The following is a 17,228-nucleotide window of genomic DNA, read 5'->3' on the forward strand; positions in this document are numbered from 1 at the left end:
TCTGGGAAGTCGATCAGATATTCAGTGATTGTAAGTGTTGTTTATGGTTCGTAACGAAAATTGCTACACCTTGGTATTTTCTGTTTCTCCCTACCTCCCACACCTCAATGTTTACTTAGTATTCACCCTCCTCTCTTTTATCCCCATTCAAATTTCATCCCTCTCTTTCATTTTCGACGCGATTTGTGAGTGATTTACCGATTTATAGATTAGGGTTGGGGTTTGGGGACTAGAGATTTAGATAGTTGAAGCATGGCATTAGAGGGAAGGCTTAGGAAAGGTTTGGCCAGTGGTATGTTTGGTTTGTCAGGATAGATTCCACTTGGTACTAAACAAGCTCGTCCCATATATGCTCAATATCTGCCCTCCCATTTCTACTACGATCGTGCTCTGCTACTCCGGCTGGGTAGGCACCAGCTCAAAAGAATAATGGCACAGCTGGGTGGAGTGGTGTGGTGTGGTGTGGTTGGTTAGGGTTAGCGCGCCAAGCTGCACCTCCGAGCAGAGGGACACGTCGGCCATGGTGGGGCCGAACTGTGCCACCAATGCCTCCGAGCAGGCGGAGCTTCACAACTGAGCAGACCGACTATGTAGCCCTGCTTCAACAGTTTTTTTCCCCCGAAGAATCAAGCCATGGATGTGTTGCTCGGTGGAAAACAATGTTGACACGTGGGACCCACCCTAAAGGTTGCTAATGATCCAAAACGACATGTTCTGCTGAACAAACAGTGTTTTCATCTCAAGTTCGTCTAGCGAGCAGCCGTCTACCTGCGAAGGAAGAAGATCCCCAAGGCACTGTTAAAGCTCGACATTGCCAAGACGTTGAACAAACAGTGTTTTCATCTCAAGTTCGTCCAGCGAGCAGCCGTCTACCTGCGAAGGAAGAAGATCCACAAGGCACTGCTAAAGCTCGACATTGCCAAGACGTTCGACACCGTTTCGTGGCCATTCCTACTCGACAGCCTCCGGGGGTTCGGGTTTGGTGAACACTGGCGGCGTTGGGTGGCCACACTGCTGGCTTCGCCCTCCTCCAGGATCCTTCTCAATGGTATCCAACACCGGAGGGGGGTGCGCCAGGGAGACTCTCTATCGCCGATGCTCTTCATTATTGTAATGGAAGCATTCGCGCCTTTGGTGCATTCGGCGGCGGAGAGCCGCCTTTTGAGGTGATGGGGGTCGTACCCATCCACCAGCACTGCAGCATCACGCCGATGACGTCATTCTCTTCATGCACGCGAGTGTACGAGAGGCAAATGCAGTAAAAAATATCCTCCACATCTTCGGCGACGCCTCTGGCCTAAGGACAAATCTGGAGAAGTGCTCCATCACAACAATCCACATCTTGGAGGACAACGTGCAACAGCTACAAGCAATCCTTGGGTGCCAGCTCGTGGACTTCTCCATAACTTACCTCGGTCTCCCACTGAGCATGAAGAAGGTGCCCAAGACCAAGATCCAATCCAAAGTGGACGCCGTTGCTAGACGGATGCCAACTTGCCACGGACCACTGATGAACAGAAGCGGAAGGCTAATTTGGATCAAATCGGTGTTATGCGCGATCCCAATCTACACCATCATCACCGATGACTTGCCTCCATGGGCAATCGAGGCAATTAACGCCATATGTAGGCGATTCCTATGGACCGGAAAGGAAGTGAGCATCAGAGGGAAGTACATGGTCGCATGGCCCACCGTATGCCGGCCGAAGGAACCTGGGGGTCTAGGCATCTCGGACCTCGCCTCTCCTCCATCGCCCTGCAGACAAGATGGCTCTAGTTGCAGCAAACCAACGAGAGCCACGCCTAGGCTAAGCTGCCACTATCGGTGCCCCGCGATGTCCACAACTTCTTCGAGGCGTCCACATACACAATCATTGGGGACGGTCGCTCCATCGCCTTCTGGATGGGACGGTGGATCCAGGGCCAAGCAGTCAAGCACATTGCACCATGTGTGCTCAACTTCATAAGCCACAGGGACATTACGCAGACGACTGTGGCAGACGGCCTGCAGGGACACGCGTGGGTTCACCAAATCTCTGAAGGCATCTCTGCCCAAGCAACAAACCAATACAGGCGGCTCTGGAGGTTGATTGCGACTGAGACCCTAAACAACAACGCGAACCGTCTGGTATGGAGAAGGAACCAAGAGGGAACGTACTCGTCCACCTCAGCTTACAAAGTGTTGCACTTGCCTTCGCACCTGGTCTCCGGATGCACTCGGATCTGGAAGACTTGGGCACCACTTCGCGTCAGGATCTTCCTGTGGCTCGCCGTCCGGAAGAGGCACTGGACCGTAGATAGGAGGAACCGCCACAGGCTTGATGCACGTGACGAATGCTAGCTACGTGACCAAGACCCAGAGACCATCGACCGCATCATCACCACATGCTGTTGCTCCAGACACATTTGGTGGTCCACTCTAACGGTGCCAGGGGCCGACGGCGCTCAGGTGCGGGGCTCCATCGCCGATTGGCGGGAGCGGTGGATACATAGATGGCACAGAGAGAAAAGGAAGGACACCGACAACCTCTTCACGCTCGTGGCATGGGAGCCGTGGAAAGAAAGGAACACAAGATTATTCCGGAACGAAGCGGCTACCAGCGCGCAACTCCTCGCGACGATCAAGCAAATCGCCGACCTTTGGATAGAGGCGGGAGCGCACCACCTAGGAGAATTAGCCCGCGAGTAATCGCCATATGTAACCAGACTAGGGAGATTGTGTCTTTTGTATACTTTATCATCCTTAGCGTGCCTATGTGCGTTGTAAAAACTTCTTTCTAAATACAAAGATACGTAAAAATTTAGCGTATTCAAGAAAAAAACAACATTTTAGCATAAGCTAAATTTTAGCGAAATGAACCGAGACTTAAAATAGGGATGGTTCCATCTCAGCAACAAAATAGAGAGATAGAAGCATCCCATTTCCCATCACATCCTATCTCGCCCAGATCATCCCTAAACCAACTTATGGGTGGGATTATGAGCATCCATAACCTAAATAGTAACCTGTGTAAGTAAACCTATATATCTCTAATAGAAATTTAAGACTTATACCAAGCATAAGCATGGATAAACATAAGCAATGGCCTACCGTGGCGGAGCTAGAGAATTATGGAGGGGGGGGGGGGGTTTGCGGCTTGCAGTCTAACGTCACAACAATAATTCAATGCAATAGCACCATAACCATAATTCTAGTATAGATAGTTTGAAACAAGCAATATTGACGTAGATCAACAATGAAGTAGTAGTAATAATATATTTGTGCTTACCATTTATCAAAATACAATATGCAAATCCCATAATTATAGCAACAAAAGATTGTCGGCCTTAGCAAAATACAATCCTTAACCATGAAATCCTCACTGAAAAAGAAATAAATTATTCATTTTAAGCAAACAATTTATATAATATCACTGAAAAAGAATCTGTACAAAGTACCAAGAGAAAAGGCATAAATTATAAAATTAAAATCATTGAATGGTCAAATTGATGTAAACTGAAACTCTGAAAGAATAAAGAATATATGAAGTTGCTTACTCTGTGAAAGGATGGACACGAAGAGGAGAGAGGCGTGCTGCTGACTGCAAGTACGTTGCTGCTTTGCTGCCTGTGGCTTGGCGCCTTGCTGCGCTCCTAGTGGCTCCCTTGGCGGACGCTGGCTGGTGTGCCCTGCTGCTTGCGATGGCCAGCCGGCAGCCGCGGTTGTCAGTTCGGAGAAGCCAATCGAGAAGATGGAGCGACGAACAACAGAAAGGCCACGGAAGCCGAGGCTGCTGAGTGCGATTGGACGGCCGGCCAAGCCGCTAGGGTGCATGCGTTGATGCTGGTAGCTACTGGGCTACCGAGTTCCAAGGAGTTGTGGGCTCTTTCAGCTGGGCCGTGGGTGCAGGCATTTGGGCCAGGGGGGTGCAAATAAAGAAAAATATTATATACTATATTAAGCAACTGTTGAAGCTCTCACTCGGAAGGGACACCATCAGGGCAAGGATGTCAGCAGGTTGTCCTAGGTCAGCCGACAAGCCTAGGGCGCCATCCTTGGTCGTGGATCAAGAGATGAACAACATGGAGGTTGAAGAAGAGAGTATAGGGATAAAATGAGTTGTAGATTGGTTTATATGTCGATTGGATATATGAAAACTCAATTGGCCATGATCCTCTCATATATATAGAGGAGGGGTCTTATCCGAGTAGAAAACCTCTCCAAGTCTTATTTTCTAAGTTTTCCACGAGTTTGGAACAGTTCGGATCGGCATCCAAAAGACTAGATCCAAACAACCCTTTTCATTAGGTTTGTCGGAAGTTTTGACTTGGGCTGGAACTGCTGACTCGGGCCGGAACTCCTGACTCAGTCAGGCCGGAACTCCCGCCTTGGGCTGGAACTCTCGACTTGGGCCAGAACTCCCGTCAACAGAGCATCTTTTTGAGGGTATAACTCCTTCGTCTAGACTCCGAATTAAATATTCCATGTATGTTTCTCAATCATCTCGACGAGAGAAATGAAATGATAAAGTCCATTCCATATTTTAGATAACTTCACAAAATGGACAGTTTTGGTTGTCAACATGAATGTAAAGTTAATTAATCATCAGATGTGCTCAACCGCTCTCTCTGAAACTATGTCTCCAAAAGTTGTAGAAATGATTTATAGAGACAATACACTTAATAAGATGAAAAAACTCCCACCTCCATTAATAAAGGAAGATTTCTCCAGAAATTGTTTTTGTAGTGCGGAAACTGTGAAATGGGCTTTGCTTTCGTGGTGGTTGGCACGTGACAAGATATTGGACTGAGGATGGTGCTGAAGATGGTGACAAATAAAGATGTGAAGAAGGTTGTGCACTGTATACAAGCAACATAAGACTAGGAAAAGCTGAAACACATGTGGTGAGAGTGTGATACAAATGGAAGAAAAGACAAGTGAACCACCGAGGAAAAGACCAGGTGGAGGTTGGACATAGAACCTGCAGGAAGCTCAAATGTAGAGCACTGATCCACCAGCCCGAAAGATGCAGTAGCTAGGGTCTTAGAGCCTAATTTCTTTTAGAATCGTCGCATCCTGATCTCATGCATAGCGATGCGCGATTTTTTTTTTGAGCTAATTTCATTTTCATTCGCGTTACGTACGGTTCTATGAACCAAACAGCACGTAAGTATAAAACTAGATAACGTGGGCAGACGCATCTCGATCGAATACGTTTTTACTGAATTGTGACACTTTTGTATACGCTTTGTTTCTTTCTTTTGCAATAAAGCGGGAATTGAAACCTTAAATTTACTCTACTTTTAGTTATTAGGTTGTGTTGTTGGTGACTGAAGTGGAAATCCAATCCTATCAGCAGCTTTCTCAATACGGCATGCATGAAACATAAGCGAGTGCAGTGGAATTAGTGGTTGCTGGTTGGATCGAAAGCGATCAAAACGTTGTTTGGTACAGATGTGTGATTTGTCGAACTGTTTGGCATGGAGTATATATATTGCTATGTATAACATGTCATGTCAGCGTCGTTGGTGTGGATGAATTCAGGAACACGCTTGGATGGTGTGTAGATTGTGCTCGAGAAAACAAACCAAGAGCAGACGACAATGACATAATTTTTCGCAAGTTGACAACATCGTCAAGCTAGCAAAAGTAGCAACACGTACGTACGCATCACACGAGAAGATGGCAAGTAGAATCAGATGTGACATGGTATCCATGGTGGCGCTTCAGCTTCATCCACACGCACATTACATTCTTCGATTCCATGGTAGGTTGCTGTAGGTATGCAATGGATCGGAAGAAGATACGCACGCATGCATGCATGCACGCACGCACGCTAGACGACGGCCGGGAAGGGGCTGAGGCGAGGTGTAGGGCGGAGCAGGAGCGGCTTCTTGCGAGCGCACACCAGCCCGTCCGACTCCGACATGTCGATCTTGGAGTCGCCGTCGCCGTCGCCGTCGACGGTGGCCCAGTGGAAGCACTGCACGAGCGCCGCCAGCACAGCCGGCACGGACTGCAGCGCGAGGCCCATGCCGGGGCATCCCCGGCGGCCGCTGCCGAATGGCATGTACTGGAAGTGCTGGCCGCGGGGCTCGAGGCTGTCGGCGGCGCCGCCGGGCATGAACCGCTCCGGCCGGAACGCCAGGGGCTCCTCCCAGTAGGCCGGGTCGCGCCCGATGGCCCACACGTTGATGAACACCGCTGTCTGAGGCGGCACCGTGAAGCCGCGCACCACCATCTCGTCCGTCGACTGCCGGTGCGCGATCGGCGCCGCCGGGTGCAGCCGCAGCGTCTCCTTGTACGCCGCCATCAGGTACGGCAGCTGCGGCAGGTCCGCCTCGCTGGCGATCCTGTCGCCGCCGACCACCGCGTCGATCTCCTCCACCACCTTGCGCAGCGTCTCCGGATGGTTCAGCAGCTCCGCCAGCATCCACTCCACCATGGCCGCCGACGTATCGGAGCCAGCCGTCACGACGTCCTTTTTTCATGCATGCATGGAAAGTAAAAGCATGTCATGCTCATGCATGGCATATATGGCTGTCCAATGTCCAGTCCTTACGATGATGAAGGCCTTTATGTTTTCCCTGGTGAGCTTGACCTCCGCCGCCGGGTCCTCCGCCTTGTCCATGAGGATGTCGAGCAGGTCCTTGCTGTGCGGCGCCGTCGCCTGCTTCTTGCTGACTCGATGGCCGTCGTCGTCGTCGAGCCTTCGTCGCGCCGCCCTTGCCTCCTCCTTGTGCTTGAGGATGTCCTCCAGCAGGGCGTCGAAGCGGCGGTGGACGTCGGCAGCTCTCCTGCGGAGGCCCTGGAGGTCCCAGCCACGGATCACCGCGATGTAGTCGTCGGCGTTGAAGGCGCCGACCAACTCGGCCACGGCCTTGACCAGCTCCTGCGCCTCGTCGGTGACGCTGCCGGGGACGGTGCTGGCCACCATCCGGATGATGGAGGTGTTGGACAGGCGGATGAGGTGGCGGGTGAGGTCCACCACCGTCTCCGTCTCCGTCTCCGACGACGCCGCCGCCAGCAGCAGGTCCCCCAGCAGGGACACGGTGCCGGCACGGCGGATGGGGCGCAGCTGCTCGACGGTGCGCGGGCCGAGCAGCTCCGACATGCAGAGGCGCTTCATGAAGCGCCAGTGCGTGTTGTAGGGCGCGAAGGCGAAGCCCGCCGAGTCGTAGGCGAACTGCCGGGCCACCGCCGTGAGCGGCCGCTCCGAGATGCTGCCCTCGTGGCCGCGGATCAGCTCGCTGGCCACCTCCGGGGAGCTGGCCACCACGCAGTGCGTGGACCCCAGCTGGATGTGCATCAGGGGACCCATCCGGGACGCCAGCTCCTGGAAGGTGCGGTGCACCGGCGGCCGGAGCAGGTGCAGGTGCCCGATCACCGGGAGCCTCCTTGGGCCCGGGGGCAGCCGGCGGGCCTGCTCCTGCTGCCGCCATGACGAGATCAAGTAATGGCGCAAGGCCACGACGGCGACCAGTGCCAGCAGGACGGCATCAGCTGGGTTGTTCTTCAAGAGCGACAGGACGATGGCCATGCTGGTACTGCTGGAGCTCAGCGGCTGCTCTTCCATGGCCGCCATGACGATCCTAGTAGCTAGCTTTCTTCCTTATTAGTACGTGCACCACTACACGTACGTACTCAGGCTCTCAGCTCATCATCTATCAACTGATGAGCTGCTGTGTTCTGTGTATAAATTAATCTGATCGGTCTCTCTTATATATAGCGGATGGAATTGATCTTATTGACGAAAAAGATATGATGCTGACCGGCTCGTTTAGGGTGTACGTGTTTGGGACAAGCTTGGCCGTGGTCTACTAAAATATCGGTCGCGCTACAGCACAGCCACCACTATAGGAGGCATTTTCCCAAAGACATTTTATTTAAAGTGCCTTAATTTATTGTTGTATAAAGGCATTTCTCTCCAAATGCCTCTAAAAGTATTTTTTAAAAGCAAAAATTAAAAAACTCCTTAAATAACTTCAATCTTTAGAGGCATTTTACCAAAAACGCCTTAATTGCTTGCAAGAATTTGAGGCGTTCTTACTGAAACGCCTTCCTTTACGTACGTAGCTCTGTCAACTTGTAGAATACGAGTACTTCATCGGTTTATATGTCTCTTATTTTCATTGAAAAAAGTGTTGGAGGACAACGTAGGCAACAAGCCACACTAAACCAGCTGACCCTCTCAGCCCAGGCCCCAGGCCCATCTCCTGAAGGACAACCTAGGCACACTCATCGGTGTCGTGGGGAGGACACGATGCGGCTGCGGGGATGTGGCATGTGCGTCGGGCCGCATGGTTGGAGGGGGTGGCGCGGCTCTGTCAGACGGTGTGAGGAGGCGGCGCAGCGACCTCCACTACATCCTGGCATGAGGCGTGACGAGTGCTCACGAGCTCGCCCACAAGGAGGTCCTCGTCCACTGATCTACTGAGTAGCTGAGTCCATCGAAATCCTGAAGGGCTCCTCCACGAGCATCGAGCATCGTTGTCAATCTTTTCTGTTTCATTTGATCTGTGTTAAATAAATATTGCTAGTTATACAAATTTGTTCAGTTATAATAGGTGTCCTTGCCTCAACCTTTTCAGCACTAGCTAGGCAACCTAATAGCTGTAGAGAGATTTAGAGTGTTGCAGCCATCTTGGACAAGGAGTGGATGAGAGCACCTAGGTAATACTACTTAGAAGTTGCTTCTATTTTTTCCTATGTCAAGTATAAGTCCTTAGCAAGCTGAATTTTCATTGTTGCATCTTAGGTGGTCAGTCGAGTATGATGAAGGCATTCACAACTTTACAGAATTTTCCTTTGCCACATCAGCCCAACAGAATAGGATACCTTGTCCTTGCCATGATTGTGGAAATAATTACTAGCTAGAGGCAAAAGATGTCCAGGAACACTTGGATGGATATTCATCATTAATTCATCATGGTGAGGCCATGTCATCTATATCGAGTCCTAGTTTGCACTCACAATCAGAAGACAACGATGCTGAGATTGATCCAATGGAACAGATGCTAATAGAGGGTTTTGGAATGTATGATGCCCGTGCTTTAGGGGAAGAAGAGGGATTTGAGGATGAGCATGATATTGATGTTGAAGCATACTATAAGTTGGTCCGTGATGAGAGCCAAGAGTTGTATCCAGGCTGCAAGACATTCTCGAAGCTGCAGTTTCTCATTAATCTCCTTACCTTAAAGACGATGGAGGGTGAGCAATGATTATTTTCATGATCTCCTGCCCTTAATTAAGGACGCACTTCCACAGGGTGATGTGTTGCCAAAGAACTTCCATGAGGCCAAGAGATTCGTGAAGGCTATTGGAATTGGTTATCATTGCATTGATGCTTGTAGAAATGACTGTATATTGTTTAGGAAAGAATATGCCAATGCCAACTCATGTCTACTGTGTAAATCAAGTAGGTGGAAGAGTGTGAAAGGTGGAGTTGATGGAAGACGTGTCCACAGAGTTCCTGCAAAGGTGGTTCGGCATTTTCCACTGAAAAGAGGCTCCAAAGGTTATTCATGTCTTCAAAGACAGTGCACAACATGAGGTGGCATAGCAAAAGTTGCACGAAAGATGGCTTGCTACGTCATCCGGCAGACTCTCCAGCATGGAAGAATTTTGATGCCATGCACGGATGGTTTAGTTCAGAGCTTAGAAATGTTAGGCTTGGGTTGGTAACAGATGACTTCAACCCTTTTGGGAACATGAATGTGTCCTATAGTGTATGGCCTATCATCTTGATCTCGTACAACCTTCCTCCATAGATTTGCATGAAGCAATCAAATTTTATTGTATCTATTCTTATCCTAGGTAAAAGGGCTCCAGGAAAAGACATAGATGTCTATATTCAGTTAGTTATTGATGATCTCCTTGAATTATAGAAGCATGGTGTGATGACTTATGATGTATCTTCTAACAAGAAGTTTCACCTACATGCTGCACTGCTATGGACAATAAGTGATTGGCTTGGATGGGGAGTATTATCTGGAGAAAGTATAGCAGCATGCTCCCATTGTCTCGTAGACACATGCTCACTTTGGTTGAAACATGGGCACAAGACCTGCTATATGGGACATTGTAGATTCTTTGATGCTAATCATAGGTTCAAATTTCAAGCTAGATTATTTGATGGCACCCAAGACTTTCGTGAGCCTCCTATTCAACTTTTAGGGCAAGAAATATCTAAAATGACAAAAGACATAGTAATAGTATTTGGAAAACTACCAAAGGATAAGAACAAGAAGAGAAAGAGGAATGTTGAAGCAGAGGAAGTTAATGAGAATGGCTTATCAAAAGTATTCAAAAAGAGGTGTTGCTTATTTCAATTGCCATACTAGAAGACACTTCTTGTACGCTACAACATTGATGTCATGCATACAGAGAAAAATGTCTACGGTAACATAGTGAATACATTTCTTGATGTTGACAAGCGATCAAAGGATAATTTGAATGCTCGCCTTGACCTCCAGGAAATGGGCATACGACCAGATCTTCACCCACTGATAGAGGGCAATAAAGCATACATACCTCCTGCACTATATTCTCTGAGTCCAGATGAGAAAAGGATGTTCTGTCAGGTTCTGAAAGATGCAAGGTTCCCTGCTGGATATGCATCCAACTTGTAGAATAAGGTTCTTATCGAGGAGAAGAGACTAGTTGGGTTAAAAACTCACGATTGTCATATTATAATGTGTGATTTGCTACGCTTAGTTGTTAGCAAAATTTTACCAGATAGAGTTTCCTGCCGCTCATTGGTCTAAGCAGTTACTTTAAGAAATTGTACTCAAAGGTTATTTCTGTTAGTGAGATTGAAAGATTGGGAAGCAGAGACACCTGAGATTGTGTGCCAACTAGAAAAGGTCTTTCCTCCTTCTTTCTTTGATATCATGGTCCATTTCACTATCCACCTTGCTACAGAAGTAAGGCTTGCTAAACTAGTGCATTATCGGAACATGTACCCTATTGAGAGATGTCTATCTAAGTACAAATCCATGGTTACAGCTTGTAGCCATCCCGAAGGAGCAATAGCTGAAGGTTACCAGTCCAATGAGAGTATGACATTTTGCTCATGGTATTTGCAAAATACCAACAATCAACCTTGTGCCTCAGCAAGCCATCTACCATACTTAAAAATAGTTGGTCTTCCTTTGTCGGGGCCTTCTACTTGTGAATTGTCCTACATAACTTGACTTGGGTCCAAGCTCACCAATATGTCTTGACGAATTATCCTCATAATATTCCATTTGCCGAGTATGTTGGTAACCTCTTCTTTAACCCTTGCATGCTTTCTATATTAGTTAGTATATATAGAAGCCTAATTCTCCTTTCATTTTGATGTAGAGAACACCTAAATGAGCTATCTACAAATAAACAAAAAAAATAAACGTGAAATTGAATGTGCCCATCATAGCATCTTCCACAATTGGTTTTCAGACCATGTAAGTACCTATAATATTTGCCACTTTGGATTAGGACACCACATTGTTTTGATATCATTGAATTTTTAGGTTCAAGGGCTGATATCTAGGGGTAATGAGATCTCTGATGAAGTGAGGCACCTAGCACAGAAGCCTTATATGATGGTCAAAAAGTACAATAGCTACTCTGTAAATGCTTACACATTCAAAACAAGGGGTTATGCTGAAGGCAAAGCCACTCAACATGTGATGCAGTAGCACTTGTAGCAAAAACATTTAGTTTTTCAAGTTCAAAAGATAACAACCCATTTATAGGAGATGTTGCTTATTATGGTCGTATAGTATAAATAATTGAATTAAATTACTCGAATACAGGACATGTGGTTCTTGTTCAAGTGTGATTGGGTTAACAGTGTACATCAAGGTAGAGGGGTCTGAAAGAACAAATTTGGGACAGCACAAGTGAATTTCAACAATCTACTTAATAGTGGTAATGACGTCTTTGATGAGTCATTCATCTTAGCAACACAAGCGACCCAAGTTTATTATGTACACGATCTTGTTGATACAGACTAGCATGCTGTGGTTGATACAACTCCAAGAGATTATTTTGATATGAGTGCTAGAATTGACGACAATGACGATGAGACCGATTCATATTATCCTATAGAACCTCAACCTTTACCAACAAAAAATTTGAGCAATGATATACCTATTAATCATGACGAGGATGAAAACTGGATTAGGGATGATATTCATGGGACCACTGTTGATCTACTAAGGTAAAGGTATCGCTGACCCCAGTGCTCTCACGGCTCCTTCCTATTCTTGAACTGCTAGCTATTCCATGGTCATACTTATTTCTGTAAATTGACAGTGAGCCATTAACACTTAAATGATTTTCTTGCAACATGCTTCAAACCTTTTCCTAGACATTTACTAGATCTTCTTAGTTTATTGTCTTTTGGCTTTGTGCTAGTGCTTATGCTATATTGTTTCACTAGCTTTGCTATGTTTACTAATGTGTGTCGGATAAAATTATTGCAGTTAAGATGGATAGAAAAAGAGCAAGAGGAGATGTCGGTACATATCCTTATGAAGATCCTGAAACTAGCAACAAGAAAAGGCTTAATAAGGAATTCAAAGATAGACTTGGAGAAACGAATATTAGAAAATGTACATAAGGGCAAAAATATCCTTTCAGGTGCCAAAAGGAGAGTATTAGAAAAGAGAGGAAATAAAAAAAACATGGAAATCAAGTGTCATATGTTTTGAGATCTATTTTTACGAAGTCTACATTGCAAATGGCAAAAATGCAAAGTGCAATGTTTGGAGTTTTAATAAATATCTAAATTTCTCAAGCTGCCTTGCTGTTGACACGTATGTTTATAAATTTTGAAAATCGTGTTCTCTTTGAAAAAATTCTATTCATAATAAATCAGCGAACAATATTTTCAACCATGGCTTTTCAAACAAACGAATAGGCTGATAATCCTAACGCCTGTTAAGGGCAAAAATATGGTAGGTTTGGGAGTCGGTGGGATGGAGTTGTTTGTTGTACATGGTCCGACCGAGCATTAGCAGCCTCCCTAGTCCCTACGCAAGACGTAAGATGGAACAGGAGTCGACGTCGCGGTTGTAGTTGTAGGTAGGTGAGGGTGCGCTGCTGCAGTGATCACTCATCAGATCGGATGGTGATGACGGCCATCGATCGTACACGTACACCAAACCTCTCTCCCAGCGAGAGCTCCCCTAGGCCTTGTTTAGTTCACTCCAAAAACCAAAATCTTTTCAAGATTTCCCGTCACATCGAATTTTACGACACATGCATGTAGTATTAAACATAGACGAAAATAAAAACTAATTACACAATTTAACTGTAAATCACGAGATGAATCTTTTAAGCCTAGTTGTTCCATAATTAGATAATGTTTGTCAAATAAAAACGAAAGTGCTACAGTTCCGAAAACTTTTCAGTTTTCGGAACTAAACAAGGCCCTAGACGCATATATATGGAGGGAGATGTGGATGATGGATAGATATAGATAGGTGCCTGCTGGTTTGGTGGAGATGGATGACAGCATGCATCGCCTCCCCCGTTGGAAAGAAGCTAATAATTATTATTACTAATATTTAATAAATAATCTCCTATATATATATGCAACGACATCTGGTCATGCTGACGTGAGCATAACATCAACCAGCACCACTGTATTTATTTTGAGTTATAAGTATATAACTAGTAAATATGCCCATGCGTTGCAACGGAAGAAAAACATCAAATGGTTATAAAAAGTGATGACATAATATTACATATCTATTTATATTTATCTTTTTTATAAAATTTAAAGTCCGTAATTTATTTTATTGATAACCATGTCATCTATGGTATGAGATAGTTAATATTTACAATATTTTGTAGCTTGAAGACATATTTATTTAATAATAATAATAGATTATATTAAAACATGAGAAGTTTGTTGCTAGCTTTATTTTTTATTTAGATTAGGATTCCTATAAAATATGATATATCAGTTAAATGTATGTAGATTATAAACATATGGACTTATGAAGTGTTCATATGATATAACAACACATCGTGCAAAGGTAGTGGAAGTATCTTATTTATATTTTTACACACTTAAATTGATGCTAAACTATTTAGCTAGCATAAATTTAGTTAAAATATTAAATCAGTGAGATATGCAGGAATAATGCTAAAACTTTTACCACAAATCAAGCATCACATTAAATAGGTTACCATAAATTTTTTATAATAATTGGAGCAAGATAACTACAATTTCAATTTTACCTAAAAAGCATAGGCAAGCATCTCCAGCAAAAAAATATACTAAAATTTATGATATTTTTTGTTTACTACATGGATCTACATATGTGGAGCTGAACATATTTTGTTTTGTAATTTTTAGATTTTTCTATAAATTTATACGCATTTATTATTTTTCAGCCGATATAAAGAATAAAAGAAAAGTAAATTTGTTTTGTAATTTTTTAGATTTTGTGTGAATTACTACACATTTATTAATTTTCAGCTAAATTAAAGAATAAAAGAAAAAATAATAGAATATAGGAGATTTTGCACTGGGAACCCTGAAAAAAATTATTTTCTTTTTGCTCTTCTGCAAGCGGACGACAGAGGCTAGCGATTCCAAGAGCAGTAGAAAATGTAAAAGAAGATTTTGCATTAGAAACCCTAGAAAATATTCTATTTTCTTTTTCTATCCTACAAGCGTTAAAGAAACGGAGAGACCGATTCCGGGCGAGACAGGGCGGAAGAAATTTTGGCCAGACTGAAATTTTCACAATATGCCCGTGCGTTGCAACGGAAGAAAAACATCAAATGATCTTAAAAAGTGATGACATGATATTACATATCTATTTATATTTATCCTTTTTATAAAATTTAAAGTTCATAATTTATTTTATTGATAACCATAACATCTATGGTATTAGATAGTTAATATTTACAATAATATGTAGCTTGAAGACATATTTATTTAATAATAAAAATAGAAATTAGTTAAACCTTATCTCACTCTAATATTACCTTTTAATATACCTCAATATTATATTAAAACATGAGAAGTTTGATGCTAGCATTATTTTTTTATTTAGATTAGGATTGCTATGAAATATGAATGAAGCATCACATTAAATAGGCTACCATAAAATTTTTATAATAATTGGAGCAAGATAACTACAATTTTAATTTTACACTAAAAAGCATAGGCAAGCATTTCCAACAAAAAAAATGCACTAAAATTTGTAATAATTTTTGTTTACTGCATGGATCTATATATGTAGAGCTGAACAAAATTTGTTTTATAATTTTTAGATTTTTCTATGAATTACTACGCATTTATCAATTTTTAGCCGATTTAAAGAATAAAAGAAAAGTAAATTGAAGATTTTACATTGGGAACTCTAGAAAAATTTTTATTCTTTTTTCTCTCTTCTATCTTACCGATTCCTGTATATAATATAGGAGTATTTGTCAAGGGAAAAAAGCTCCAAGAAGAGGGGCATAATAACCTTCCTAGGAGATTATTGCTATTAAGTTAAAAAGAATCATTTTTACTTGCCCAGAAAATCCCTGAATCTTAGAACTTAAAGGATGCTACTAATAAACTACTCCAACCTAAAAAAAACTATAATTTAGGACAGAGGGTGGTAATACTTTTGTTTCAAAAGTTTTTAAAAACGTTTTTGCACTGTTTACGTTAGAGCTTCACAGAGCGCATCCGCCTGTAGCGCGTAGGGGCATCAACACACAGATCGGTCACTTGCCCGGCTCTACAAATAATTTCTGAAGTTAAACAAATAAAAACTGCCAAGCTTGCACGCGCAGCCTCACCCTCCACATCTTCGACCGAGCCTCAAATCCTTGACACCACAACCGACACTGAAAGCGCTTCCTAGCTACTCCCTTCATCCCAATTTATAAGTCATTACAAGAATCTTGGATAATTAAAGCATTTCAAGTTTGACCAAATTTATATAAATATAATAATAACATTTATTATATCAACTAAGTATCATTAGGTTCTTCGTTACTTATATTTTCATAGTATATCTATTTGATGTCACAAAATTTTATAATTTTTTCTATACTTTTGGATGCTTTGACTCTTTAAGATTCTTAGAATGACTTACAATTTGGGATGGAGAGAGTATATAACATCTGTAAATAGAGTAAAAGCGGTAATCTATATTAGTACAAAGAATGATGACAATGTGCGCAGCTGAAATAATTTTTTTTTTTAAAAAAAACATACCATTTGGCCATTGGTTTCAGCTTATTTTGATCATAAGTAGCTTATATATAAGCTGAGATGATATCTAAAAAAGACCATCTCTGAAAATAAAATAACCTTTAAAAATAAACACACTTGAGAGTAGCACAATATCGGGAAATGGAAGAGGAGAAGGACGATGGATGGAAGGGGATTTTTACATTTTACTCATAAAACATGGCCATCAGGGGAGCCAGAGCACCACCCACAGCTTCACGAGACCCAACCAACAAGGAGTTCTAGGCTTAATAGAGCTGCCGAACTGAGAAGTACGCATATTGTGGCCAGATTCAAAGTAGAAGGCAAAGCTCGAGTTGGGGGATGAGGTCGATCGAGTAAGGCCGAGCAAGAGGAAGCGGTCGGGGTCAGAGGTCGCTCTTGGAGGGCCGCACACGCCTTCATGGACGACCTTCGGGGATCTGCCAACGCACATCCTAGATCCTTCTGCGGCTGAAAATCAGAGACTGAGAGTTAGGGCAATAGGGATTAGAGATTAGAGATTTAGAGTTTATGGTTAGCCCATTCGCTTATTTAAAAAGCTATATATTATTGCTAATTTATTATGAGAGAAAAACATAGTTAATTGGTTGGTAAATTCAATAGATAGGTTCAAGCGAACAGGAGAGAAGATAAGAGTTATGGTGTAACATCTTACTTTATTAGTAGTCTGTAGTAGTTGCGAAGTTAGCTCATGTGGCCTAAGTGGCACATGTGTAGTTCTGGGTGGCGGGTTCTAAGTGGCCTTAATGGCATATGTATGATTGTGGTTGGTGGGTTTAGTACCACTTTAAAAGTTCAGGAGGGTGAGGACCAACGCACCCTTTTACGCGAACCAAGAAAAAAAATGTAAGAGAGGAGCTAGGCCATTGTAACATCCAAAAATTCACATTCAAAAATCACTCGCATTAAAAATTATTTTCAAAATATATTTCAAAAACTATAAAATAATTTGAGCTCTATAGTATCTTCATCTAATCTATCTAATTATCCATCTTTAAATATAACCTGCACC

General features: G+C 43.5%; 1 protein-coding gene across 1 annotated transcript; it reads right to left on the reverse strand.

Moving 5' to 3' along the window:
* LOC8056944 (3,9-dihydroxypterocarpan 6A-monooxygenase) lies at positions 5,570 to 7,688 on the reverse strand. Its single transcript, XM_002447352.2, has 2 exons — positions 6,542 to 7,688; positions 5,570 to 6,460 (listed from the first exon to the last, which is right to left on the reverse strand). The coding sequence occupies exons 1-2, from the start codon at positions 7,562 to 7,564 to the stop codon at positions 5,816 to 5,818; spliced, it is 1,668 nt and encodes a 555-aa protein (XP_002447397.1). The 5' UTR covers positions 7,565 to 7,688; the 3' UTR covers positions 5,570 to 5,815.

Source organism: Sorghum bicolor, chromosome 6 (assembly GCF_000003195.3).
Source record: "Sorghum bicolor cultivar BTx623 chromosome 6, Sorghum_bicolor_NCBIv3, whole genome shotgun sequence".
NCBI lineage: Eukaryota > Viridiplantae > Streptophyta > Magnoliopsida > Poales > Poaceae > Sorghum > Sorghum bicolor.